At 47.0% G+C, this 27,521-nt stretch overlaps 1 protein-coding gene across 9 annotated transcripts in view; it reads right to left on the reverse strand.

Moving 5' to 3' along the window:
- Positions 1-225: 225 nt before the first annotated feature.
- The window catches only part of Smr (nuclear receptor corepressor smrter), a 50,130-nt gene continuing 22,834 nt past the window's right edge, over positions 226-27,521 (reverse strand). For 5 of the 9 annotated variants that reach the window (XM_086993226.1, XM_086993225.1, XM_086993223.1 and 2 more), the window contains 3 exons: positions 6,639-9,336; positions 6,049-6,274; positions 226-5,784 (listed from right to left, as the gene is read on the reverse strand). In XM_086993226.1, the coding sequence (XP_086849352.1) occupies positions 2,273-5,784; positions 6,049-6,274; positions 6,639-9,336 (6,436 nt within the window). In that variant the 3' untranslated portion in view covers positions 226-2,272. Of the gene's footprint in view, positions 5,785-6,048; positions 6,275-6,638; positions 9,337-13,482; positions 13,579-13,975; positions 15,078-16,162; positions 18,745-22,620; positions 23,521-27,521 lie in introns of those variants that run through there. The other 4 variants (XM_086993218.1, XM_086993227.1, XM_086993220.1 and 1 more) reach the window with 4 other exon arrangements.

The raw sequence follows: 27,521 nt of genomic DNA on the forward strand, positions 1-27,521 counted from the left end.
TATATATAATGATCAGTCAAGATTTTTATTATGACCATGAATAATATTTTTTTTACAATCTTTAGAGTTTATGCCATTTTGAGTAATATCAGTGCCGTCTTTATCATCATCGTGACCATTCTCTCCCTTTCTATATATATATATATATATATATATATATATATATATTCCACTCGATAGCGTTCCGCAGGAATCTTCGTCTCCATTGACCATTTATTATTACTGTTTATTATTCATATCAATATTTATTAATCCGTCGTTTTCGGCGCTTGATCTCCCTGTTTCTTGCTGTCTCCTTGCCTTTACCTCTCAGTCTTTTATTTCGTTAATTACCGTCATTATTTTCATCATCAATCATTTTATACAATAATGTACACAAACAATCAATATTACGAGTAGAACAAGAATAGCAGAATAAGGAAAGATGTGACGAAACGATTTCGCTAGAACAAAAACAAAACCAAGAACAAACGGCACCATCATCATCACCTTCTTTTATATATATATATATATATATATATATATATATATATACCATTATAATTAGTTTTACCATAATTAATCGTCATAACTAATTATCATCATCATCATTATTATTATTATTATTATTATTGTGAATGAATCACCGTATCATAATCGCTTTATGAACAACTGGACGCCAGCCGTTCCCTAGTGTATATATATATATATATATAATGTGTACTTATATACCGTCATCCTTCTATCACCTGCGCAATCACCGTCTCAACGGGAGGAGAGAGGTGGCAGATTCGGTCTGATTCTGCAAAAAACAGAAAACCGCCGGCCATAGTTACTGCTGGCAATGGCCATAGTGAATATTAAGGGGTGCGTTCCCTTCGTCTACCTGTCCCATTTACCAGCCCAAGAAGATCTGTTTTTTTCGCCTCTAGTGAATGGCGATCTCTATTGAATGGTGCTCGAGGGGGACGGGGTTCTCACGTTCTCAAGCTAAATTTATCATTACTAATAGTATTATCATATCATACCACAATGTGTTGTAGGTGTGTACGGGCACTCGCATTCGAGTTAATTAAATTAACAAGCTAGCGCCAAAGCAAAGCGTACAACATTGTATCATTCCCCGCTAGTATTTCTAGAGATATTATACATTGTTGTTATATATATATATATATATATATATATATATATATATATATATATATATACGGCGACCAGGTGATACCCGTTACTCTTGAGATGGTCGTCCATTGAATTCGACTGATGACAAAAAACCAGAGCCGACGGTTCATGGATGACTCTGGAACGACGTTGACCAGTGCGTCATTATTACGACCGTATTAGCGACGTTCGCAGCCGTTGTCTCTGCGTGGACTTCGTTTGTTTGTTTATTTGTTTGTTCACATACGATTTATTTCATCATTTTCAGTAGCAGACTCAGCAGCATCAGCGTTGTCATTGACATCAGGTTATGCTCACAACATTCACAGTCGTCACAATATTCACTTCAGACGGCGACATCGTTAACATCGAATGCTTCGGCATAAACTTAACACCATGGCGCTCGTCTTCGCGCAAAGAGCATAGTAACCTGAATCTTCTTTATTATAATAAGCATCATTTCTTAGTTGGCAATCAACCTTGTTACCATTAGTAATAGTAAAAATAACTGTAGATCTCTTAACGTCTATGAGCGGCGAATAGCGTCTACTACTAATATTCTTCTCTCACGTCAATATCGATCATGGCTGGCGTCATAGACATCAGTCTTGTTCAATTAGCTTATCCATCCATCTACCAAGTGATTCCGCCTCTTCCGCACAGCCTCTTCTCGGCATGTGTAATTCTTGTTTACAGCCACACTTCATCATTGGTAGCATCACAGTGGCAATTACTTAATTTATAAAATTCCTTTGCCCTTTGACCGCCAATAATGCCCCAGTGAGTTAGCGAATGAACGTTGTTAACTTCGTGACCACTAAGTATTATTGTTATTACCATAATTAGTTGACATTAGTCCGAATCGGTACTTCCGCATGTAGAATCAAGTCATACCCAACTAGCATTCCGTTCGCTCACTCGTCCACTCGTTCGACTTCGGTAAACAAGAATAATGAACGTTCGTTTGCCGCTTCATCCATTACTCTGCAGCTGAGATCAATTGACCTCACTCACTCGCTAAGGTTTAATAACAATCCGTGAAATATTCCGACGTGTCTACCTCCCAGTAGTTGTAGAAGAAGCATAGGAGTGAAGAAAGAGCATCTTTACATGCTTGCCGCTTTTTGCCTGACTAATCTTCGTCGGACAAAGGTTCGTATTGGTTCATGAGCAAATTGGAATTTGCCGCCGCCGCCGCCGCCGCCGCCGCCGCTGCTGCTGCTGCTGCTGCTGCTGTTGGGGGACCATCGCGCGAGCCGCCGCCGCCGCCGCTGCCGCCGCCGCCGCCACCGCCACCGCCGCCGCCGCCGCCGCCGCCGCCGCCTCCTCCCCCTCCTCCTCCACCTCCTCCTCCCCCGCCTCCTGCTGCTGTTGTTGCTGGACCTTGTGGGGCACCTCCAGGGACGCTAGGTACACCCACGGTAGCGAGTCGCACACCGAGCGCACTATAAGGGTACGCATAGCCACCACCTGCCTCGTCAACAACCATCTCCGCCGGGCTGGAGCGGGGTTCTGGTCCTCCGGGACCGACACCGGCCTGCTGCTGTGGTGTTGTAGGCGGTGTCGCACGGGGACCCAAGGCAGGAATCTGAGCGATCGGTGGTGGCTGACTTGAGCTTGGCCGGCTTGGAGGTGTTGGGGTCGGCCGCGGACTTCGTTCTTGTGGTTCACGCATTGCCTCCTCGATACGTGTCTTCATGTAGTCGAGCGGCGAAATTGCCGGTGTTCGTACTCGCGATGGCGGAGGGCCAGCATCTACGCCAACACCTGGCGTCTCAACACCGCCGCCTCCACCGGCACCGACCGAGCCTGCGCCAGGCGCCTGTGGAGTAAGTGCCTTGCGCAGTTTCCAAGATTCTGGCGACGGATCAACTGGGGCCGAGTGCGAGATGTTCTTTTGGATCATAGCGGCAATATGCTGCGACAACGAGACACTTTGATCTTTACAATCTAATGTGGCCGGTGGGGTTGCTAACTCAATGCGGGGCACTTTCTCAGGGGGCGGGCCTGTGCCTGGTGGCGGGCCTGAATTAAATGATGAAATCAGTGTTTTCGGATCACCCTGATTGATCTGATGTGTGATAATTGCATCAATAAGATTGGCCGCTGTTAATCCACCCGAATTCTTCGGGGCGTTGTCCTTTGCAAAAGATGCACTAAAGATCCTCTGCGCCGTCTCGCCGCTGTCAGCTTCGGCTCGGTGCGACTGTCGCATCTCTTTCTCGAATTGCTCCTTACTGAAGGGTTCGACGCGGCCAGGTGGAGGTCGGCCTGCTGTTGCTAATAAACGCATCTGTTGAGCGGGATGAGCCTGTATAGGATGCGAACCTGGATGGGGATGGCTTTGGCCCTGATGTGGCCCATGTACCGGATGCCCTCCATGATGGCTATTTGGACCTACCGCCTGACTCGCTCTACCACCTAAATGGCCATGCATCTCTAGCAGGGACTTCTCAAGGCCTTCGGCTGATCGCTTCGTGGGTGTCGTTCTGTCGGAATGGCTCTCCTTTCCGCTAGCACCGCCGCCAGGTGGAGGAATGACAAGCGAAGGTTGGGCCGCAGCGGCGTTTACCAGTGTTTGAAACGGGTCATGCGTGGAAGGCGAGCGCGATTTCGTCGCGGGAGCCTGGATGACACTTTTCGTTGCCGATGTTTGCCAGCGAATAACGTTCTGTCGATCCATCGGCGGGGGCATGAACGCATGACCAGTGGTTGGGGGCCCTCCGGCCACACCAAGGACACCTGGAAAGCCAACGGGCGGCGTTTCCCGGCCAGCTTTCTCATTGCCACCACCGCCGCCGCCTCGTCTCTGTGGCATCTGCTTCGATGTGTTGAAGTCGATCATCAGCTGCGAAGTCGCTGCCCGTCCACCACCCCCGCCGCTCTGATTGGCAGCCGCTGCTGCAGCTGCCTGTGCGGCGTGTACGGCCGCTTGTTGTTGTGCAACTTGCGCTTGTTGAGCCATAGCGGCAGCTGCTGCTGCACTTGTTGGCAGGCCTGCATAGTTTGCGTACACTGCTCGATAGTACTGCTCACCCGTAACCCCTTGTGCCGCTGCCGCAGCAGCAGCAGCAGCGGAGGTCACCTGCTGTTGTTGTTGTTGCTGCTGCTGTTGTTGTTGTTGCTGCTGCTGCTGTTGTACCTGCTGTTGCTGCTGTTGTTGTGCTGCCTGCTGTTGTTGCTGCTCATAGAGTTTCTTGCCATAGTCCATTGGTGTGCCAAGCGTGATAGATCCGTCCTTTCTCTCGAACGGCTGGCTGTGCCTACCGCCCACGGTGACGCCGAACGCCGGGTGCTGCTGCGCGCCGACAGCGGCCACGGCGGCTGGATGGGCGACACCGAGCGGCGTCCCCTGCGTGATCGACCCGCCGGCCTGTTGAGGTGGCGGTATCACAAATTGCTGCTGCTGCTGCTGTTGTTGTTGTTGTTGCTGTTTCGAGATCAACGGGGGCGGCCCGGATGCAGTGGTTGAACCCTGCTGCTTGGCCCCACTAAGAACAGTTGGGGCCATGGTAGCAGAGGCACCTGCCGCCGCAGTCGTGTTCGTGCGCTGCCGCGCTGAAGGTGGCGGTGTGGGGGCGGCACGGTAGCTGTTCGAGTGAGCCGGTGGTGGAGTTGAATAGCTGAGCTGCTCGACAACGGAGCGTGTCGGCGTAGACACTTTACGGTATTCGGTGGACGAGATTTGTGGACTGCTGGTTGACCGCGCCGGCTTCTTCGACAGATCTAATGTTTGCACCTCATAATCGGCCGCGCTTGTCTGCGGCGTATGGGCGGGCTTTGGTCGATGCACAGAAAGTGCGACAGGACCTTGTGATGATGATGATGATGATGATGGTGCTGGTCCACTGTTGCTGCCACCGCCCGTTCCTGGCGGCGGCTGTTGAAGCTGCATTTCGATTGTCTGAAAGATGAGGTCACGCACCGTCGGTCCAGTGCTGCCAGAGTCGTTTGCGCCAGCGCTGGTTAAATTACTGCCGCTGCTAGTGCGTAACGAGGTCGCCGCATGTGCCGAAGATGACACGAGCGAGTGTGGATGTGTCGGCGACGGCAACGGTAAAGACGCTGGCCGACCATCTCGTTCGGCTGCCGCCGCCGCCGCCGCTGCCACTGCGTGCGGTGAGGGCACGCCGTGATGATGCTGCTGCTGCTGCTGTTGTTGTTGTTGCTGTTGCTGTTGCGAGTGTGGGTGATGTCCAACGACGTGAGATGGATGATGACCGCCTGGCGGCAGTGGTGTTCGCGTGTGTGTCGCGACAGGCGCAACAGGTGGTGCAGATGCCGACGGAGGGTTCTGGCCCAGCGCCAGACCGGCAGCAATGCTGCTACTGGCATTACTGCTACTCGTACTCGTTGTTACTGCGGCGTTTGCGTTGGCCTTATTCAACGACTCCCCCTCATCCGCACTAACAGTTGCACTGCTGTCATAGCCATCTACCGTAGCACAGTTCGACTCCGATACGCTGTGTGTTCTGTGTTGATGCTGCTGTGCCTGATGTGCTGCTACTCCTGACCCTATTGAACCTCCTGATCCTACTCCCCCTATTGCTGTTGCTGCTGTTTGTAGCTGGTGGTGATGAGATCGCCTGCGCTCACGAGCGCCTTCCGTTGTTCCGCCGTCGACGACGCCAGCTTCCCAGTTGCCTACATTTAACATATCACGCAACAGGTAAACGCGAAAAACAAGCCGTACAATAAATATAGTTTATTAAATATAGTATATGTTATAATTCTAAAAAGCGATATTGCATAATGATCATCAGTACGCTCAACTAAAACATCTGATACATGGACGTTAAAACAAAAAGGAACCAGCTGAGGAAAAAGTGCCACAATAAGCTATTAACAATAGTGCTTCTATACTCCGCCGTCCTGTCGTCACGTCGATTTTTCTTTTGCATTCCCTACCATCGTTTTCCTGGATGTCTTTGGGACTGCACGCGCTCGCCGTATCGCTGGTAGTTGAAGTGCTGTGCCTTCTTTCCGGTGGCTCCTGTTTGATAGCACTGCCATTATTGATCTCGTTTGTTGAAGTGCAATGCTTCGTCGCGGACGTCAACGTAGAAGCTTCCACCTCGTCTTCCGCTTCTGACATGGGTTCATCGCGTCCTTCCGCTTTTCGGAACTCATTAACCTGTTTTTTGAACAATAAAGATTGAAGGGATGATAAATGTAACACACGACTTGTTAACTTTTGCATCGCATAAAGACTTCAAATCAAAGACGCAAATTTATAGTATAGTTATCTTTAAGCTAGTAGCTCTAAAGATATAATTGCGTCTCACAGAAATTATTAGGTATGACCTCAAAGCCACCAAAGTTATGTCGTATCTGATATCTGAATCACGTATATCTGATACACGATGCGCGTGCATTGAGTATATGATAAAATAGTACTGATAAGGTACGCTCTCTTTCTATATAGAATGTCTAACTACAGGCATACATGGCGCATGAAAAAATGACAAGTTCGATTAAATTATTTTTTTTATACTGACCATGTGATGTAAGTTATGTTTCCGTTTATTGAGCGCATAGAAATTCTTGCACAGTAATCGAGATTTAGTTACAACGACAGAAGAGACCGCTGCCCAATCTGTGCCATAAATTCGAAGCGCTGTTCGGATGAGCTCGACTTCGGCGTTAGTCCATGCTTCAGCGTGTCCTCTGCCCTCGTGCGGTTCGTAACGCCGCGTAAGGTTGTTGAAGCATACCGAGCAGCATTTATGTACACCGTTTGGTATTAGTTGCTTGAGATCGGGTGACCCAGGGCCGCCCGTCTGCTGCCCTGCTAATTGCTGATCGCGCCGTTCTAACCATCTCGGTAGAAGTGTTCGCAATCTTCGTACACGCCTCTCGCAGCCCACAATTGGGCAGAGTCGCATCGCAACGTTTTCGTTTGTGTTAAAGCGACAGCGGGCGCAGACGCGCAATTCACCGCCAGCTGCTACCACCTGTTCGGCGGTCAGTCCGTATAGATCACAATTGGCTTTAGTTAATATACGACTTTCGCTGTCTTCGACGTACCCACTAGCGGCAACACTTCCGGATGCTCCAGTGTTGTCTGCCGATCCGGTGGTACTAATTGCAGTAGCTGCATCGGCTCCAGCTGTTGTTGCCGTCGCCCCAGGCGTCGGCGCTCCAATCGCAACACTAGCATTGCTTCCTTCCTCTGAAGCCCCCGTCACTCCGCCCGGACCAACAATTAATGAACATTTACACAAGGCGCACTCCGTCGGTGACATAACCCCATTGCTAGTTGTACAGGCGCTGCTGCTATCCGAGGAAGCTGCTTGCCGCCGTTGGGGCAAAACAGACACACCACCGCCTGAATTTGCGCTCAAACTCGAGGCGGCGGCGCCTGCCAAAGCCCCCGCCTGCTGGGGCTGTTGCTGGTTTTGTTGTTGGCTGCGATTGCTGGCGACATTGTTGTTGCGCGTTCGTTTCCGCGCGTTGTGTTTCCGTACGAGACGCTTGTAGTTTTCGCTCTTTTTCGACATGTAATAGTACTGGACGCAGTCGGCAGTAGTTTTCCTTTCGATAAACGCCGATATCGAGCCGAAGTTCTTAGGGAATTGGACGTACTTTTCGCGGAAGATTGCCTTCTCCGCTTCCGTCCAGTGAGTAAGAGATTGGCGTTCCTTATATTCGGACGCCAGGTCGTCTACTCGAGAATTCTCTGAAAGGAAACGTATTGAACGCTCCCAACGATCGAGCAGTCGGGGTGGGACGACGGCGTACGAACGCATTCGTTTCTCCTCGTCCTCTTGTTGTTGGATCCCATCCATGATCTCCTCCATCTCAGCATCACTGCGGACCCTTTGACCGGCGCGCGAGAAGCGCTCCTTCTCCTCGCGTTGCTTCTTCAACTCAGGGAACTGCTTCTCGAAGAATTCGCGCAACTTCTGGTCCTTAACGCGGCGAGCTGCCGCGGCTGCTTTGTTGCCAATGTGCCGTTCTTGCTTCTTAATCCATAGTCCCATCTGGTGCGTGTAGTTTTTACTCAGGTACTCGTCTCGCTTGGACGTCTCCTGGTGACGCCGTTTGAGGAACGCACTTAATCGACTCTTGAAGGTAGCGAACTTCTTTTTGTTTTCGTGGTATACGGCCGTGTCCGTCGGTTGATTGTACAAAGGAAGCGATATTTTGGGGCCGAAGCCGTTGAGCAAAGCATGTGCGGCCTGAGCCTTCGAGCGGTTGTCCGCGTAGACGACCTGCGCCGGAGTCATTTGTCGTTCGGTGCCCGTAGCACACTCGTCACCTTCCGCACCTTTTCTCGTCTCATGTGCTTCAAGATCAGCTTGCTTCTTCCGCATCTTATTCGTCGTACTCTCTAGCTGGCTAATCTCTCTATCCAACTTGTTTATCTGAGCTACCAATTCATCCTTTGAGCTACGCTCTTCTGGTAACGTTGGCGAGATAGCCTCAACTTGAGGAATATATGCAGGTTCTTTTTTAACGCTAATTCCGCCGGCTGTTCCGCCCCCTCCAACCGATGTATCAATGACAAGTGGCTGTGAGAGACGGGGCCGTTTGTGTGGATCCACTCCTGCGACGCCTGGCGGCAGCCCCGCCATACTGACGCCACCCTGGCCATCAACCAAAGCGGTATTCGCATACAGTGCGCGCGCCGACACAGGGCCATATCCTCCCGCCGCTGCTGCGGCCGCCGCAGCCACCTCGAGACTGCTGCGATGGGCAGAACCGCCTCCGTTGTGTTCCGACCAGTCGTGCATGCCTCCTGGCGGCAGCAACGAGGGTCGCCGGCGGACAACCGGTGCATCATCGCGACCTGCATGATGCACCGCCGCGGCGGCAGCGGCAGCGGCGGCAGCAGCCTGTTGGACGTGAGCCACCTGGGCGGCTTGTGCCGCATGCTGTTGGGCAGCATGCTGGGCGGCCAATTGTTGATACCGCGCTAACTGCAGCTGGAAATCAGGTGACTGATGAAAGGCTGCCACAGCGACGTCCGAGTCGCGAAATGATGGTAAGTAGAGCGGATAAGGAGAGGGCCGCGCTGGGTCACCTCCAGCACCCAGTACCGCTCCCACACTGGCTACTCCGCCTACCCCACCAACGCCCGTTATTGCCACACCTCCGCTGCCTGGGAATGGGTAGCCACGAGCTGCCCCAGGCGGGCTGCTCATGCCGCGATGGCCGTGTTTGAACGGCGACGACGCCGCCTCATGGCCCGGCCTGCAACATAGAATAACATCCGCAAAGCAAACACGTAGTTAGTTTGTGCATTTACTTTTTCCACTCGTCTAGTAAGTACTGATTATTTTTCTTATATATATATATATATATATACGTTTAAAAAAGATACGCTTATTAATCTGACCGTATATCTTAAGCACTGAAACGTGGCAGTCTGTATAGACTACAGTTTACTAATGCAAAGTTAATACAACAGCAGAAATGTCTACAGTAAGAGCAAACATAAAACGCATAGACCTTATTTTACCTAATCCCTGTGTATAATAGATTTAGTAGCTATAGCTGTCTGTCGCCTATTGAGATTTTTTTTATTTTACTTTACCTAAAGTCTACCAAAAACCGACTCGACCCACTTACGTCTACAACACTTGGGCTTGATCTCTTCAAGCTCGACTCGGACCAGGTGAAAAAGGCAATCGAGTGGAATAAAAACCTAACTATATCCGTTCGACAAGTTCGATTAAAGTTTACGTGCCGCTATATACAATTGGGCCAAACAAGTGACAGAGAATTGAGCCTTGCACCAACTGTATACACCTCGATCGTCTAAACACCAGTCATCCTTTCTGAGATAATAACCACTAAATACATATGTTGTCGTTTTTCGGTCGTAAAAACAGTTAGCAGAAACGAGAAGTAATAGATTTTAGCTCTGTTCTGATATTTCTTTAAATCTCCCCGATCATCTCAAAAACTTACTCTTTTCAGATGGTTCCCAAACTTTGGGAAAAAGGAAAAACACAGGGGATAAGATCTAGCGATTTATGCGCAAGGCAATAGACGCATTGATTTTTTTTTTGCAAAAAAATAGTAAATATTCGCAATTCGTAAATAATGCCGCATATTATCGTGGCGAAAAACCCACTATCTATTCTCCGGGGTCTCAGGGCTATTTTGGAGGAAAGCATTGTGCAACACTTTTCATAGTTCTTGCTAGTGCTTCTTACCAATAACACCAAATTTTATAATGCGCAACTCGCCGGCAATCGAGAGTAGTAGTTTTTCGAGAGACCTGGGTTTTGCCATTTTCGGTCTAGGCTGGCCTTTGAAGCAATGTCCAGACGATGATGCCCGTGTTCTAATGTTCAACACATATGCCCACTTGTTACCCGTGATTACACAATGAAGTAAGTTCGACTCCTCTAAAAGTACGTTAAAATTTTCCTGAGGCAGGTGAAAATTCAAATCCTTCGATGCAATCTCTGCTGTGAGCCCTCTCGTCTCCAATGATTTTTCAAAGTGGTTCGACATGACTTGTCTGGGGCCCCTAGCATTTCTACGATCTCCCTGAAGGTCATTCGACGATTCTCCAACATGCGTTATTTTGCCCTCGCCGTATTCGCTAGAACAGACCAAACCCAGATTGTTTTCGCTGCAGAACCGGTCCGACGGCCACACACATGGGGCCAACTTATAGCCTCATTGCAAAAGAGCCTTGTGCAGTCTTGGTGTCACTTGTGAGCACTTATACATATAGCACATACAGAATATAGAGTACGCTCTTTGGCGTAAAAAACAAAGCGCAGCTGAAAGTAACTGACTTTAGAGCGTATGTGAGATACAAAGAACACGTTAGAAGACACCGAAGTTAGGGGCCTATTAGAAAGTCGACCAGAGCTAGGTAGTCGATAAAAAACCGGGCATTATTTAGTTGCTTTTTTACCTAGTATTATAAAAGCTGAAAACAAAAAAGCCTTCCATATTAAATACACAAGACCCAATTGAATATTTAATGGCTTGAAAATATCCTAATTTGTAGCATCGTAGCAATAAGTTCAGCATAATTACATGGTATAATAAGCAGAGCTGACGCTTATGAACGCCAAAAAGACATCCACCGGAGAAAAAGGAAAAAGCTGGGTTACGTTGTCGTTAGTGGGACGATATTTAGTTATTCGAATCAGGGTCAATTTCCCACTGCGAAGTATATTCATTTATTTCTCTCAATTTGGTATTTATTAACAAATTTCATACTAGTACCTCATCATCATTATTAATGGGACTTAGACAGCGAAGTAGGCAGTCAGCTGAATCTATCGCCGAGAATTGTCCGCAATCAACGCTTTTCAGGCGGAGTTGCTGTGTTCAGACAAGAGTTCAAGGTAAAACAGTAGTAGCCTTTATATATATATATATATATATATATATATGTATCTTTAATTACATCCTCCACTGTATTTTAAGCCTGCTATCAGCAAAGCTGCTTTTTGTAGCCTCATTGTTACCTTAGTGTGGGTGTATCTTTTCCGGAAAATTGTTCTTCGAGGCTCTGCAAAATGGGCACAAGGTTATATTTTAGAGAACGCCAGATGTCGGCAAATCAGTATGGTATACCTCAGTTAATTTTTTACGTACGCGAATGTTTGTCGCATATGGATCAGAACCGGCTTCAACTGAAACCAGGCAGCAGGACAGTTGGAACATTGCAATGAGAGAACTCGATACGTAGAGCACAATAATAGCAACGAGTAAATTTTATTTAGGATAAAAAAAATTTAGGCAAAAAAATAGGATTACTGTAACATAATAATTTCAGCAATTGATGCAAAATCTCGGACAAACTGCAACTATAAAGCTATAAAAACGTGGTAGCAAAACAAACCATTGGTCTGTAACTGAACGATGATCTGTTGAGCTGTATATAGCGGGAATAGAAATTTATTCAGGCTAGAATAGGTTGGTATAACGGCCGTAAACTAGTTCGGGCTGAATAAATTCAACTTGACGACAGTCGTGTATTATTATCGCCTATGTGTCATGTGTATGATAAGCTTACGACACATACTCGGTACGTGACTGCTCGGTATATGGAATCGTCTATATGTAACAGCTGTCGAGAAAACATGTCTGAGGTCAAACCGTTTTGTTTCACTTCTAGGCTATTTTCACGCGCTGACCGATTCTCTGCCGCCATAGCAGAGGAATCGCACATGTACGAGCTCGCTGTAAGTTACAATTTCAACGACGTTTAGTTACGTTGATTGTACGTTCCAGTTTCGGGGTTGGCTCAATAAATACCATCTCTTTCTTCTACCCGGTCGCCCCCAGTGCACGCTCGTGCCTAATTCATTCTTTAGGGTCCGTTCTCGTCACCGGGAGTTGAATGTTACTGCGGTCTTCGCAGATTTCAATAGAATGATCTGTTGACATCTATTATGTTGTTCTCGCCGCGCACGTGTGACCTTGATTATTTTCTAGGACGCATGCGTCGAACATTTTCGTGTAACACTAGAATAGATCCTAAGCAATATCGTGCAACGGTAAACTACAACTTCGATAATTGCTCTTCTTTCTCTGTCCAGCTTCATTATTCTTAAAAAAATTAAAGCAAAGGAGCGAAAAGAAAATACAGTGACCGACTAGGCCTGACCCTCGACAGACGTCAAGGCATTATCTGTTTTCATCGAATTTTGAAAAAACAAAGACTCATCATATTTCAAGAATCAAGAGCACCTTTATTCACGACTCGCACCTAAACAAAGACTTCGGAAAAACATCGAAATGTTTAATGAGGCGATTCGTACATCGAATGGAGTGTTCCAAACAAATGCCCGCTTGCACCTTCTCGTCCCGCCGTGTGTTTCGAACGGCCGCGTTGACAACAAGCTATTTTAACTTAATAAAAGTCCAAAACTCGCACAGAGTATCTGATCCATTGCCATTATTCTAACATACAGTTAGCTACGTCCGACATGATATATCATGTCCTCTCAAAGCGAAAGTTTTCATTAGCAGAAAGCGACTCATGTAATAAATAGCGGGAGACAAACACCGACTGTTTAAAACTATCCTCCATTTAGCAAAGACCGTATGTTTTCCTAATACATGTATGTTATGAATTCAGCAGGAAATACGGTGGTTCGTCTCTTCGCGATACTTATATTGTATCAATAGATCAATTTTAGCACGTCCTTCGTACGTCCTTTGCACTACTAGACTATTACTACGAAAAAAAACTATAATATACATCTGCGTGACTAACTGGAAGACATTGTTGCTTCTTAGTCGGCTGTACACGCACTTGCTTCTGCGGAACAGTCTCAAACTTAGCCAACTTAAGTACAATGATCAAGTTGCTTTCATTATATATTCACACCATTCCGTACCCCGCAAAGCCTATCTTACCTTACGAACGCGTTATTTTTTGTCCCTATCCTTTTTTTCAGTACAGTCCTCAAATACCATCTACTGATATGCCCTTGGAAGTGGTAATAATATATTCTGAAATAATTGAAATCACCATTATTTGCCAAAATAGATTTTCTACAAAATAGCTGTACGTCATCCGACTACGTCGGAGGAGTTTTGAGGCTAGACATGCACACGCGCTATAGGTAATACTCTACCCCAGTCAAATCCGAACCGGGCTTGTAAAGGGATTACTGCTATTGAATTAAAGTTATCCTCGCAAATATTCAATCAAATAGATAATTTAAATAATCCCATCGAATCTGAGCGTTCGTAATTTCGGGTCGTGCAAATGAATTAGAATGGTCAAGCACGTGCAATAAAAATAGTCCTTGAGTTTATTCATCTACCCGTTAGTTCGTTGCTGGCAAAAGAGGGGGCTTAACTAAATGGAATACGTCTCACAGTTGCTTGTACTAAGCAACCTCACCTTTTGCTATAATCAGTCGATTGCAAACGTCCCGTGCTAATTGCCCGTCCTTTGCCAGATATCTCATGTTTACCCATTATGGGCACAAAGCAGTTTTTATCATCACAATATAATCATACACGGAAATTAAAAGTGGCACAAAAGTTCACCAAGTTCTCAGTAAAATATAATTTCGATGAACACATCTTGGCAAAGTGGCGGCTTAACCCAGGCGACTATAGCGCTGCCCTTGTGCACGGCAATCAAACACAATGCCAGTTAAACCATTGCCGTCCAGTAAGCAGTCGCTTTTTTCAACGAAAAACTTCTCACACCAACACGTCGCTGTCCTCTGACATCTCTGCCAGCCGAATGCGTTTGGGGCACGATACGCGCACGCCGGTCGCCCATGTCGCTGCTATTCTAAATGGACGACGACTGCACGTGCAATCAATACGCCTACGAGTAGAACAAGCACTCGATATTCACAGATACACGTTACAACCTTTCGTTGGACATCAGGCTAAGGAGAAGCAGCTGTCGACAGCTGACATACACCCTGGCCACCAGTAGGCCACATACACATTGTCATGTGTCCTTTCCTAGTCTTATATGAAACGGTTCCAATGACGAAGTCAGATAGTCTCCCCTTGACTCCGATATCGGAAATCGCCTATAGCTCTATACAGCCACGCAAACTGTTGACGATCGGTCGAAGCTAATTTGCGATTTAATATAAACTGAGATTGACAAACACGCATCCTGGTCGCCTCATAAGCACGCTGTGAGATCAAGTAGCAAAAGGATCGATTTTTCCCAGCTTACCACAACCAAAAACAATGGTGCTCATAGGGAAAAGGCTGTCCCGTACACAGCGATGTTGGAGCGTCAGAAAATGTCATGAGTCCAATAAATGTGCTAACAAAAGCAAGAACGCCGAAAACTTCGTTCTTTTTGTTCATGAGCCCATGCTGCCAGGCGATGAATCTGTCGTCCTTTGCATTGTGATGTGCCTGATGGCTTGTATATATCAAGTTGGCGACAACAAAGGTGGATGAATGTAATTTGATTCAACTTGCCATTCTGAGTGTTCCAGGTGAAATGAAGAAAGAAAACATCTTCCCTTCTTTTCTTCCTTATTTAACAATGGCAAATTGTAATGGATCGTTGTTAATCTAACAATAGATTTGGTTCAAGGGAACCGCGTGCGGCAACGACTTTACCGAAGGCGTCTTAGAATGCCGTAGCTACGCTCATTTGGCGACCAACGTTAACTTCGTGATAATGAAGTATCTTAGAGTTTGCCAACCTCTACATACATATATATAAATGAAAGACGATTCCTAATTTTGCTCGTTAATATCAGGTCGTGAGACTCCGAACGGTACTCTCGCATATACAGCATTTAGGGTCAATCAACTCGAAACTAGGACACCATTTTCTCTGCGTAGCAGTTGGTCCTTGCAGTGGCCATCGAATACGATGACGACCTTAGAGGTTAGTTGGCTTAAATTATCATTACCCTTTATCGGACATAACTTGTTGTCATTTGCAAAGTTATTCGAAAAGCCTGTTTTCGTGAATCTACTTCGTTGCTGCGTCGTGTCCGTCAAACATTTTGCCGCTTAGGGAGTACTCGTTTAAAAAATATATATCCAGTGTTCTAGTGTCTTCTGCATAAACATATATAATCGATTGACACCACAATCTGAACTATCCTAGATTTCGTCAAGCCTTTAGACATATATAGAAGAAAAAAAAGCTACGAATTTCCGTTTTCTACCGCTGCGTCAGTGTAGCAGAATTGTTTGATATGTCATATTCGTGACGTCACAGGTTATTGATCCGGCGATAGGGGAAATTGCTCGTATGTACATCTGTTGCCGCTTCTGTTCGATAATGTACAATGTTATATAGCTAGAGTTGTCGCAAACCTGTGTCAGCGGGCTCATATTGGACGGATTCCGTCGGCAAAGCTAAACACTACGTACAACTGTTTATGTGCATGCATCATTCTGCAACGGCTTGAGTCACGGTCATCATTGTCTCGAATGCGTTTCAGACTGTGATATGTCACTCGTATGCACTGCACGTTACACCTATCTACGTCTTTGTCCTATGGTAACAACGGGGTCGACGAGTATCGTATCAGGCAAATGGCTCTTGACTAATTTCACTCTTCTATATTAAACGAGTCGTGTTATTTACCTGAGATTCGATTGAAATACTCGTAAGTTGATCAACGGTCGATACGCGTGTGTAACTTGCTGCAATGCCATTCGTCTCTTCGGAACCCTATCGAATAAGCTTGACTATTGTTCACACCACGTAGAAGTTTTCCTCTCTTGACGGTCATGGGCAGAACAAAAGTTCGCCATAGCTCCCTAGACTAAACAAAACAGTCCGCTAGCACAGTAACAATTCATTCATTCATTCATTCAGTCATCTTGCTGCATTCAGCCCAGCCCACATAGCGGTAGCTGCGTCTGTTAATGCGGTTGCCAGCATCGAGGAAGTTCAGCGTTGCTTCGATCTCGGAGCAAATCGCCCTTCATTAGCCGTTTACCGCATCGTCATTGTAGAAGAATCGTGCGCCACTACTTTTTATCATATAGGATATGATAAAAAGTAGGTGGTACACGTTCCCGATGATCACCAATGCACAAACTACACGTTCTCAGTTCATCGTCTATTCGCCAAATCGACCTAACCTCTTGTTATACTAGAGCGAAAAAAAGTTCTGGAGATGAGGACATTAGCGTTAATTGCACTTGTTCGCTATGCTAGTTTCTAAATTGATCTGCTAGCAAACGATCCGACCTAGAGCTACTGACATTGCGGCACGAACGATCCCCCGCTCTTGCGGTCACACACACACACACCTTTTACTGGGGTCCTCCACCACCCCACCATTCATTTCGTAGTACTCCCGAGAACATTTAGGTGTGTTTTGTACGGTGCTACGGCGTCACACTTCAAAAAAGAATTCGTGCGGATAGACTAGTGACATAAAGCGCCTTCCATGATGGCCTTGTTCCGTATACGATGGGTAGCGTTCGTCTGCTGCCAATACAAATCTTTCGTTCCACCGCCTGGTTCACGGTGCCACAGATCGGGGGTTGCCAGACGAAAAAATCTTCTGCTCTGATTAATCAAATATTTTAGCCTTGCAGCTTCATGATCGGTCCACATAAACTTTAGTTAGACATTGTATACTGACCTCTTGTAAGCGTGCAAAAATTATCGTCCCTTAACAAGCTGTAAGAATCCCTCTAGAACATTCAGTTTTAAATCGTTAACAAGAGTAGGAGAAAAATACTCCTCGGCAAGTAGGAATGGCTGACGCATTACTCCATTTTGCAAAAAACAGTGCTCGAGTTTAGGCAAGGAACGTTGTCACAGCTTTGAATATTTTCTCATTTTGTATGCTGGTTTATTTGGCAAGCCTAGGCAAAAATACGCCTTTCTATTAAATAGGCTAACGGGAATAATTAGTCCAAGCCACGATTTGCCTGAATGAAGAAATACGATCGGTTCATTGTCCTGATCGATAAAATTTGCCCTATTATTCAGTCGCTGATTCACTTGCTACCTTTCCGCTACGCAGAACAAGCTTAAACCTAGAACTTTATCCAGCTAAAATTTTTGTCTCTAGAATATATAAGAAGTCATTGGTAGAGGCATATTTTTTTGAATTTTTCATACTTGTATTTAGGTGGGTCTGTAAGAGCGTGTCTATGCGCACGTTCGCATAGCGCATGCACTTGCGTGCTACGTACATTGCAGATGATCCGTATGCTTTATGCACTATTCCTTGTCTTTATTATTTATATTGGACATCGTTCCGACTCAATTTCTCTTTTGAATGGTTGTTCTGCTATTCTCCAACTCTTTACATTCTATGCTAGATCGTATTGGATACATATAGTATTGTATATGGCTTTCATATAGCCTCTCTGTTGGTTCGTATGGCAGAGCAGGGTCTTTTTTATGCTCCTCCCCACCCCGTATTTGTTCCATCGGTTGCCGACCGAGCCGATTTTTTCCGCTGCTGCTGCTGCTGCTGCTTCTCGATCTTCTTCCTCTAGTGCGGGTTTCGCCCAGAGCAAAGAACGTGGCAGGACGGGAACCGGGGCCGTTAGAGGGGCCGTCGCAGCAGTACCAAAAGTAGGCATATCGACGGCACTCGAAGAGGGACGATAGAATGAAGAAACAGAAAAGAAATGAAAGCAGTATACGTAGAAGGGGGTTGTTGTAAGCAGCTTCAAGGTAGTCGAGGACAGCTCTGAGGACGAGCAAAGAAAGCATGGCCATGGGCTGTTCAGACATCCTCAGCTGATATAACTGTCATGCCGCAGTGTCAGTTTCTGCTGTCTTCGGTACACCGTCGCTATCTCGATACGGTCACCACCGCTGCGGCAAACGCCGTCATTCACGAGGCATTGCCGCTGCTATCGCTACTACTAGCAGTTGTGTGACTTGTTCATATCGCTCTCCCTCAACGTCTTTTCTAAATCCTGGCTAGTTAGCCTCGGCGTTCAACCTCAGTTTCGGCAGCCATAAGGGTTGTGTGCAGCGCGGGTTGGCCTTTTCGTTGCTCTCTTTGTTTGTTCGATATTATCGGTGTCGCCACCGCCACCGTTCTTAGTTCAACTTAACGTCACTACTGCTGCTGTTACAGCTTCTATCACCGTCGTCATCACGATAGTCGCCGTCTGCAGTAACAACGATAGTTCTAGACGACCGTCAGTGGTGAGCAACAGCAATTGCGGCTTTGTGTAAAGGGGCTGCTGCTGTGATATTGGCGGTACCACAGTTCTGTTACGCGCTCCGCCTGGCCGTTCGCTACTGCTGCTGCTGCTGCTGCTGCTGCTGCAATGGCTGCCGCCTGGCGGTTCATATGGCAACCGACTGCGCTGGCCGCTACCAAACAGCAGTCGTCCCCCGACCGGCCAAGTGGTATCGTCCGCGCCTCTGCTGCCGCTGTCTTTAGTGAGCCGTCGCCGGTCGAGTCGCTCGCTCACTCACTCCCTCACTCACTCACTCACTCACTCACTCACTCACTCACTCACTCACTCGCTCGCTCGCTCGCTCACTGACTCACTCGCTAGCTCGTCTGCCGCCGCCGCCGCTGTTGCGGCCCTTCAGACCCTCGCGCGACTCACTCACTCACCCACTCGGCTGTTTGGTCGTTCTCTTCTCGGCGCTCCACTCTTCGGACGATACCAACTATGTCGCGAAGGGACGAACGAGGCTCGAAACAACGGCGGCATAAACGCAGTGGTTCGCTCAGCTGCTGTCGCCCCCTTCGCCTGCTTCCTTCGCTGCTGCTTTTGCCGATTTTGGTGCTCCAGTAGAAAAATTCTACCTGACCACGACCCGCAAGTAGCAGGACCATGGCCAGTCACAATAATAATAGCAGCAGCGGCGGCAACGACATTGCTGTTACTGTCTTTTGCAGTTATCGTCTCGGCTACAGCAATGACATCTAAACCACCCCCGTTTCAATAGGTAGGCTCATATTAGCCTTTTTTTTTCTGTTGGTTAAGGAGAGTGACCTACCCACTGTCCATATTTGCCTGTATACAAACATGCCAAGTTATATACAAACACGCGACCCATGTTTAAGGTGTTGAGACTGTCGTAAGATAGGGCAGTTAGACATACGTGCGCCACAGTTAGTGACAGGCGATGCGTATCTAGCAGTAAAATTCGAAAATGACTGATACTCATTATTGATCTTTGCTGATTATAATCGTGTTTCATCCGCACAGCAATTGAAACTTCGATCAACGAAGCTTCACTCTTCCCAAAGGCACGTGGCAACGCGCCAACATCACGGTGAGGAAGGACATTCTCAGATGTAGCATAGTAGAGTCGAGGATCTGGTGGGGATATTGTATTCCTTTTGGATGTCAACTGGGTCATTAACGATCAAACAGCCCCCACTGATCTATAGTATAATACGAACCGAATTGATTATTAGAACGCAATCTGTTCGCCGATTCCCAGATGTGATCTTCTAGGAAAGAGCAGAAATGGCTTCAATCTTTGCATAGAACTTTTAACTAAAACTTTACTCATTACAATATAATATACTGTCTGCCTTATACGTGATCCGCATTAGCTACAATAACAGCCGGTTCGTTCTATCCAGATTCTGTAGGGTAATAAAAAATCATCATCATGCTCGTCTCTTTATCTCGTGTACTAGCCTATTCTAGTAGATGAGCTTTTATAGTTCAGCAAAGGTCGAATGGAACCGCGCGCACTCGCTCATCCTACGCGGACTAACACAACAAAACATTAACTGACTCGTCGCTGATACAAAGAAACACAGATGCCGATGTCCATCCACCTGATGTTGCCTGTGGACAAAGGCAACGTTAGCACGATGAAAGCAACTGGCCTCTGGGGGGACCGGGGGGACAAAGAGCTAACAGAAGAAGCCGCTATCGACCTCAAATACTGTTGCTGTCAGGATGTCTTCCCCATTTGGGCACTCGTGAGTGAATGAAATCTTTATAGTGGGTGCGTGTGCGTGTACGTATATGGCTTCTAAGGCGTTCGCTCGCGGCAGCCCCTGTGCAGGGCTGGTACTTGTTTTTACGCGTTGGTCCGTCTGCTCTCGGTTCGCTGCCAGCTTGTGCCGATAGCAACAGACATTGTGGTATCACAAGAATTCGCGAGCTTCACCGCTGCCATACTCGGCTGCACCGCTTCTACCCTTATGCTAGCTTATATGGAAGTATAACTTTATTGGATTCCCTATATAGAGATAGACGCAGTAGCAGCAGGCCAGGGTGGCGGCCACACAGCCTCGTTTACGTTTTCGCCGCCCAACGTTGTTGGTATCAACGGAAGCAATGAGCTCGTCTACGGTCTAGAAGCTGGTGGACAGACAGGATCAGACGGCCCCACAGGACCGCCACGTTGAACCAGGAAAGAACGAAGGGCCACAAAGCGACAACGGGGACAGTAAGAATCACGTGTTGGACCACTAGCCAAAAGGCTTGGCAACCGCGGTGGCGCATACATATCATTAGCTGTACATTCCGGCCGCTGCCGCCGCCATCGTCATTGCCCTCGCCTGGATAGGCAAACAGGCAAACATCGTAATAATAACAATAATCTCCTTGCATACGCAACAATGATAGTGCAAATAACTATTCTAATTCTTAATGGAGAATTACTTCGATGGAAACAGGGGAAACGGCACCTCCATAAGAGGTTATCAGACGCTTAAAATGACTAAGTAAGTGATCAGTAGCAGTCGATAGCATTGCTACGATATGAAGGAAGAACAATCGCAATGTTAATAGGTTTTACCAAAACTGTTTGTCCGTACTTCAAATAACACCATACATACATTCATTCATTACTCAGATCGGTGAATCTCTTGGACATTTGCCAATTGATAAGATTAGATAGGTTTCATCAAAGAAACGAGTTTAGCCGAGCTATCTTGTGACGATTCCCTGAACCAGTCACAGTATCGCTTGTCTAACCTTAGTTAGTTAGCATCCAAAACAAATTGCTCATATATGAACGAAACTTTGCGGTTTTTTTCTGCCTGGATTCCGGACGTTGCAAATCCCAGAGAAATTTCTCGGATGATTATTGCGGATAACCAGTTACAAAAAAAGGAACTATTAAGGACTCTATCAGAAGTAGAAAGGGCATACGTTTGTTAGAAATTAACTCAACTACTGGTAATATCGACAGCTTCCTACGTTGAATAACATTATTATTACTAACCTATTTGCAGTCCCGGTCTCAATCAAGTCATAATTGGTTAATTGGTCCTAACAACTCACTGGACCGAACAACGTAAATCTGCAATATATATATATATATATATATATATATATATATATGGAATATCTACGCGTGCAGGGTTGTATAAATAGATTACGTTCGGTGCATCATAGAATCAATACAAACTACACACTATTTTGTTTCGATAGAATTAGGGGTGGTGAATAGTCTTTTTTAAGGTCAAAGCAAAATTCAAGAATGACAAGCAATGCCGTTACCTCGACACAGTCGTAGATACAAAAGTAGCTAATCAGTTACTTATTCAGATATTAAAATTATATCACTTTTATATATATATATATATCTATCGTTTTGCAATCCGCATGTCCTTCGTTTATCAAAACCATGATTAGTACTAAGTCAAAAGAGTAAAGCATCTGTGTGTGAATCTATAGTTATCAAATATGTTATCATTTAATTAGCGCTAGAAATTTCGATGTACTTTAGGGTTTAGGGGAAGAGCTGTGATGTTCTGTTATGGTTGTCCTTAATATCCTTCTCTTCATAGAATCAAAGCAGCTATAAACGACAAACATGACTGGATTTGCTATCTCGCTTATTGTGAGACATTGTCCGTTCTGCGAATTGGTTTTTCAATGAAATGAAAATGTTCTTACGTTAATTTCGAAAATTCGCATCCCTTTCGCTCGCTTTCACTCTCTCCCTCCATATATATTATATCCTGTACAAAAACGAATATGGAACCGTACGATAAACATCAAAGCAGAACTATTCTAGACACAGTATAATTTATCTTAGACGCGATCTGGATTGCTGTTGGCCATAATTACTCGATGTTGCTGGACTCGATAGGAAATGGCCAAAATCAATTTGACGCCGGCTAGTACCTGTGCGAAGGTGTATCCATGGCTCACAAAAAGAGTACGCGTACGTCGTTTTTCTTTTTCTACGTATAACGTCACAATCATATACGGCACGAGTCACAGTGATCAGAAGCAATAACCAGGTGATACCAACGCTGCTGTCGTCCTGGCGAGCGTCTATTACTTTTCGCCCGCTTTCATCTATGTGCCCGTAGTGACCAATTGTTAGTTAGCGTCATTTTAGCAGATACCTTTTCGCTACACTATGAACAAGACAAAAAATAAATAACAGCTCTTTTTGGCAGCCCTTTGCCGGCGACAACGAACGGCTTTCAAACATCGTGTGATCGCAAACACTGCCTCGTTAACGCAATTCATTGAATGACGAATGATGATCATGGGCTGTCCACCTGTTACCAGTCAGTACAACAGAACGTGAAGAATAGGGAACGGGCCGACGCACACGTAACAATATAGGTCCGCACTATAACACAAAATAATCGTCTTAAACGGCAGCGTTCTTTTTTTGTCCTTTTTACATCTTTTCTGTCATTTCTCCTACGGCTACGACCTGAACGCTAAGGAATCGTGTTCGATAAATAAGCAGGTATTCCTAAAATCGCCGAAAACTCATGTCCTTGCCTGATTTTATCTCTTTTGCATTTGTTAGTTTTGCTACGTTACAATGTACAACGCAGTTTTTATTACGATTTGTTTCGTCCCCATTATAAAGTAATAGCAGCTCCTGTGCTGTTATGGCTCTAAATGCGATCGTATAATAATGACGGTATTATTGTTACTGGGTAGACGGCAGCGAGCAGTAACATCCGCCTCGTATCTCGGAATATGTGTCTTTTAAGTGAATATTTAACTGTCTACTCATCTATCCTATTCTGGATAGGTGTACCAATCCATCCATCCATGAGTGTGTTGCGGTGAGCCACTTCATCCTGGCATAGTCATTCTGCTGACGTAGAACTGTGACTGTATAATTGACGGACGCAGCACAAGTGCCGTGTGTCTTCTCTCTAATGCAGCATCGCCGAAGCGGCAGCGGCGGAAACAACAACCGCAACGACGGATGACTCACCCGGCAGCAGACTGGGCTGGCAGCAACCGCCAATGGGGCTGTTGTACAAGCCATGAGTGCGTCCGGGCGCCCCCACAGGCCATCATCAGTGGCCACCGGGGGCTGCTGCGAGTGCTACTGCAGGAACTGGCGCGACTCGCTCACTCATCAGTTCGCTTACCCAGTGGCAATGTTGCCAACAACAACGCCTTACAAAGTTGCAGCTGCCGTTACTAGAAACTGGGGTAGTCATTTAGCCGCTTAACTTCGATCACCTTGCGGATGAGTTGACTGAGTGGCGAGTGAACTAACGGCCTCTAAGGACGACAAATAGTTTCGGTTTTGTCCTGCGAGCTCAGAAATGGAGAGGAAGTAAATGTAAAAAAGAATGAAAATAGGAGGGGGTTGGACGGCAGCAAGCTCCGACAGGAAATGCCCAACTCGACTATATTAGTCATATATGCATATGTACGATTTAATGGACATAGATACAATGTTATTTATGCAAATTGTTTGGTTTCAATGAATGGCACAATGCCATGACTCGGCCAGATTTACGCTGGTCTGGTGGCAGGTCTGAGGATGGCTCCTTCTTCACTAGTATCCTTTTGTGATATTCGAAATAGGCCGCCACTGTTGAGCTGCATTATTGGAAATCAATTCGGTCAGGAACGTTAGAGTATACTAGCTAATCGTGATATAAATATTCGCATTGAAAACGTGCGATTTAGAATCGTGTCTGGGATGAATCGTGTATGATAAACAGGCAAATGCATGAAGGAAAGGTACCGCGCTCTATTTGTATTTTTGTAAGTAAAACAATAACATTAAATTTATTAGAGATAGACACATCCCAGCTACCGTTTAGTGTGTCGTCATATCTTCATCATCTTCGCAGCATAAACAGGCAACGACTAAATCAATTTAGTTAAGACAATCGAAGTCATATAGGATATACAGCTATAACAAAATCATAGATCTAAATAGATACGATACTAGAATGTAACAACGAATTCACCTAGCGTGCCTGCCTGCCTGAAGTAGTTCAGCAACATCCAAATTTCTTTCTTATTTCATCTTTGTTGATTATAAAGACGCTGTCATTATCGTTAGATATTTTAGATGTCTCACTGAATATTGAATAATTGTCGGCGTCGTCTTCCCCGTGCTCCTGTTATATTTCGCGACATATTATCGTTTTGTACACATTTCTGGCAACGTTTGTTGCATGAACGTACACAACACACATTTTAACTCGCGTCGCATTCTAGTAATGCTTGAATGGTGGCAGGCGTCCTTTTTTTTGCTGACCGACAGGTGGAAAAGTTGTATTTCTTTAGGCCTCTTCGTATCTTGCGAAAATCTGTTCTCTTGTTCAACCTATTCTACGTGGGGCTGCAGCCGCTGCCACCATCACTGCTGCTGCCACGAGCGACGTCATTCCTAGGGAACACTCGCTGCCCTTCTCGAGACATGTAAAAAGTGAATGTGCGCTTCTAGACACCTCTTATGCTTCTCCAGTAACCTTGGAGACGAACGCCCTGCACCACTCCCACAGCCTGCCAAAGCCCTATCGTTTTTTGCCGTTACCAGCACTAACATTTCTAGTCAGTATCTCTTACTTTTGCACCTCTTATTCCCCTGTACCCCGAAACCAACAGCTGGATCTGTACGCAGCACCAATCCTAGATGTTTATGCCGCTCCATCACAACCATCCAAATTAAGACACCCGCCAGACGTAGCTAGTTCCTATTAATCAGACGCCATTTTCACTGGTACTACCACTACTGTTCTTGCCACCTCGGCTGGTAGTCGTCGTCGCAACTTCGGATCGACAGCAGTTTTCGTTCGCGTCTGGCTCACACCCCTCGTTTGTCCGTTGATGGCCACCCCTTCCCGTCGCTCACTAAGCCAACCTAGTGTGCCCTAGCCAACTCGGTGTCGTCGTCCCTCTAAGACGCACGCTTTGCCCATCACACTGCTATCCATGTCCGCCCGACCGACCAACCGCCCGGTATCCGCCATTCACTACACCACTTCCTACAGCAACGTCCTCCAGAGAAAACCGTTGCATCCCCAAGGCCTGAATTACCTCCCCTCGCCGCTGATAGCACAATCCTTTCTCTTCTCCTCGACCCTTTCCCCAGTTAGCTCTGTTTCCTTTAGTCTTCCCCAGGCTCCTACAACTCCCCGGGCCCTTCCCCCACTCAATCCGTTCTCATCTCATCCAGTAGGAACAGGGCGAGTGGCTGGTCGGCCGACCGCCCGCCGGTGCGCCTATTCCATGCTATTGCCGCCTTGATCTCGATTCGTCCAACCTTGTACGTCACAGGAAAAGCAAGCAGCTTACGTCTCGATGGTGGCGCCCTCAGGACAGTGGCGCTCCCCTGAATGAGAAAAGGATGTAAGGCAGCTAGCATCCCGAAACAATTCCCCCAACCCGCTACGGAGTCCGTAGCGGTGGCGGCCACCGCCGCCTCCGTTCCAGCCAAATTGTAGTAGAGACTCCTCCTTCATGGAGAGAGAAGAAAAACAGCAGGCTGCTAGGCAAGGCAAGACGAGACAGCCAGCCTCTAGGGCTGTGCTCGGGAAAGAGAGAGATGGGCCAGAGAAAGGAACAGGGCCGTTGGGTGGCTGGGGGCTGAAGGACGGTATGGCAATGATGCCCCCACTCTCCTCTGAGCAGCGCAGCATCGGGCCCTTTCCGCTTGGCGCAGCCTAGTTTATGCCCGATTTTTTCCCGTACCCTCGAAAGTAAAGGGTCCATCCATTGCTGTGCTTTCACTAGCGCCCCCATAGCCTTCCCTTTATCTTGACACTTCCCGTACGATTTTCGCTCGGGCCAACCCTAGTCGTCCTGCTTGCTCCTTGGTACTGTACATGTCGCTGCCCCTGTTTCAGACCAAGCATCCAGCCTCAACGAAAATGGTAGTGGATGGTGGCCGAAAAAACGGCCACTGTGAGCGCTTTCATTTCGGCGTCTAGTTGTCCTTCTTTGCTGCGATGTCTCCCTACGAAATGCAGTTTCTACCCCCATTCGCCCTTCCGAGACCCGGCAGCAGTACTTGCTGTAGGAGCAGCATCAGCGATCCCGTTTTCCCGTGCCTGCCTGTTTCTGCTCTTCCCGGTGGCGGCAGCCCCAGCCGACGAGGACGACGATTTAAGCGCCGAGTGTCGCTCTGCCTGGCAGCAGAGTGCTGCTGCGGGTCGTTGGCTGATGCTGCTCTACGTCGCGCTGCTGTTCGCTTCTTCCCTGTCGGACACTACTCTGTTCGGGCCGCTGGGCGATACCACGAACAAGGCCGGCGGGGACGAACGGGTCGTCTGCTTTGGTTGTCCACCATAACAACGCGCACACAGCACCCGAGCGGCCAGAGAGCGAACCAGTCAGTCAGTCAGCCAGCCAGCCAGCCAGCCAGCCAGCCATCCTTCCTGAGCTGGGTGACGGCGGCGAACAACTCATATCACTACCAGCCAACTTGCACGGCAGTAGCTGGTACTATTCGGTTTTAACTCATACACAGAAAAAGGAAGAGACCGTAGCAGAGGTGGCACCAGCAACTGCAGAAGTGGTGGCAGCAGCAGGCGACTCTGCGAGATAGTGGCACAGGCAACAGGGTAGAATAGAAGAATACTAACACCGCCGTCGCTGCCCGACGGTTTTTACAGAATCTAGATTAGCAACGTAACGCAACACGACGGCAAGCATGGGCAGGTTTTCACGTACACGTGTACATGTATAGTGCAAATACACGTACTGCTGTAAAAAACAAAAAAAAAAAAAAATAGCACTACTGCAAACAAAGTAAACCCCTTAGTGGAGAGACATAGAGGTCTACGGAGACTGCAAGATCG

This window comes from Varroa destructor, unplaced genomic scaffold, assembly GCF_002443255.2.
Source record: "Varroa destructor unplaced genomic scaffold, Vdes_3.0 BEIS01000006.1, whole genome shotgun sequence".
Taxonomy (NCBI): domain Eukaryota; kingdom Metazoa; phylum Arthropoda; class Arachnida; order Mesostigmata; family Varroidae; genus Varroa; species Varroa destructor.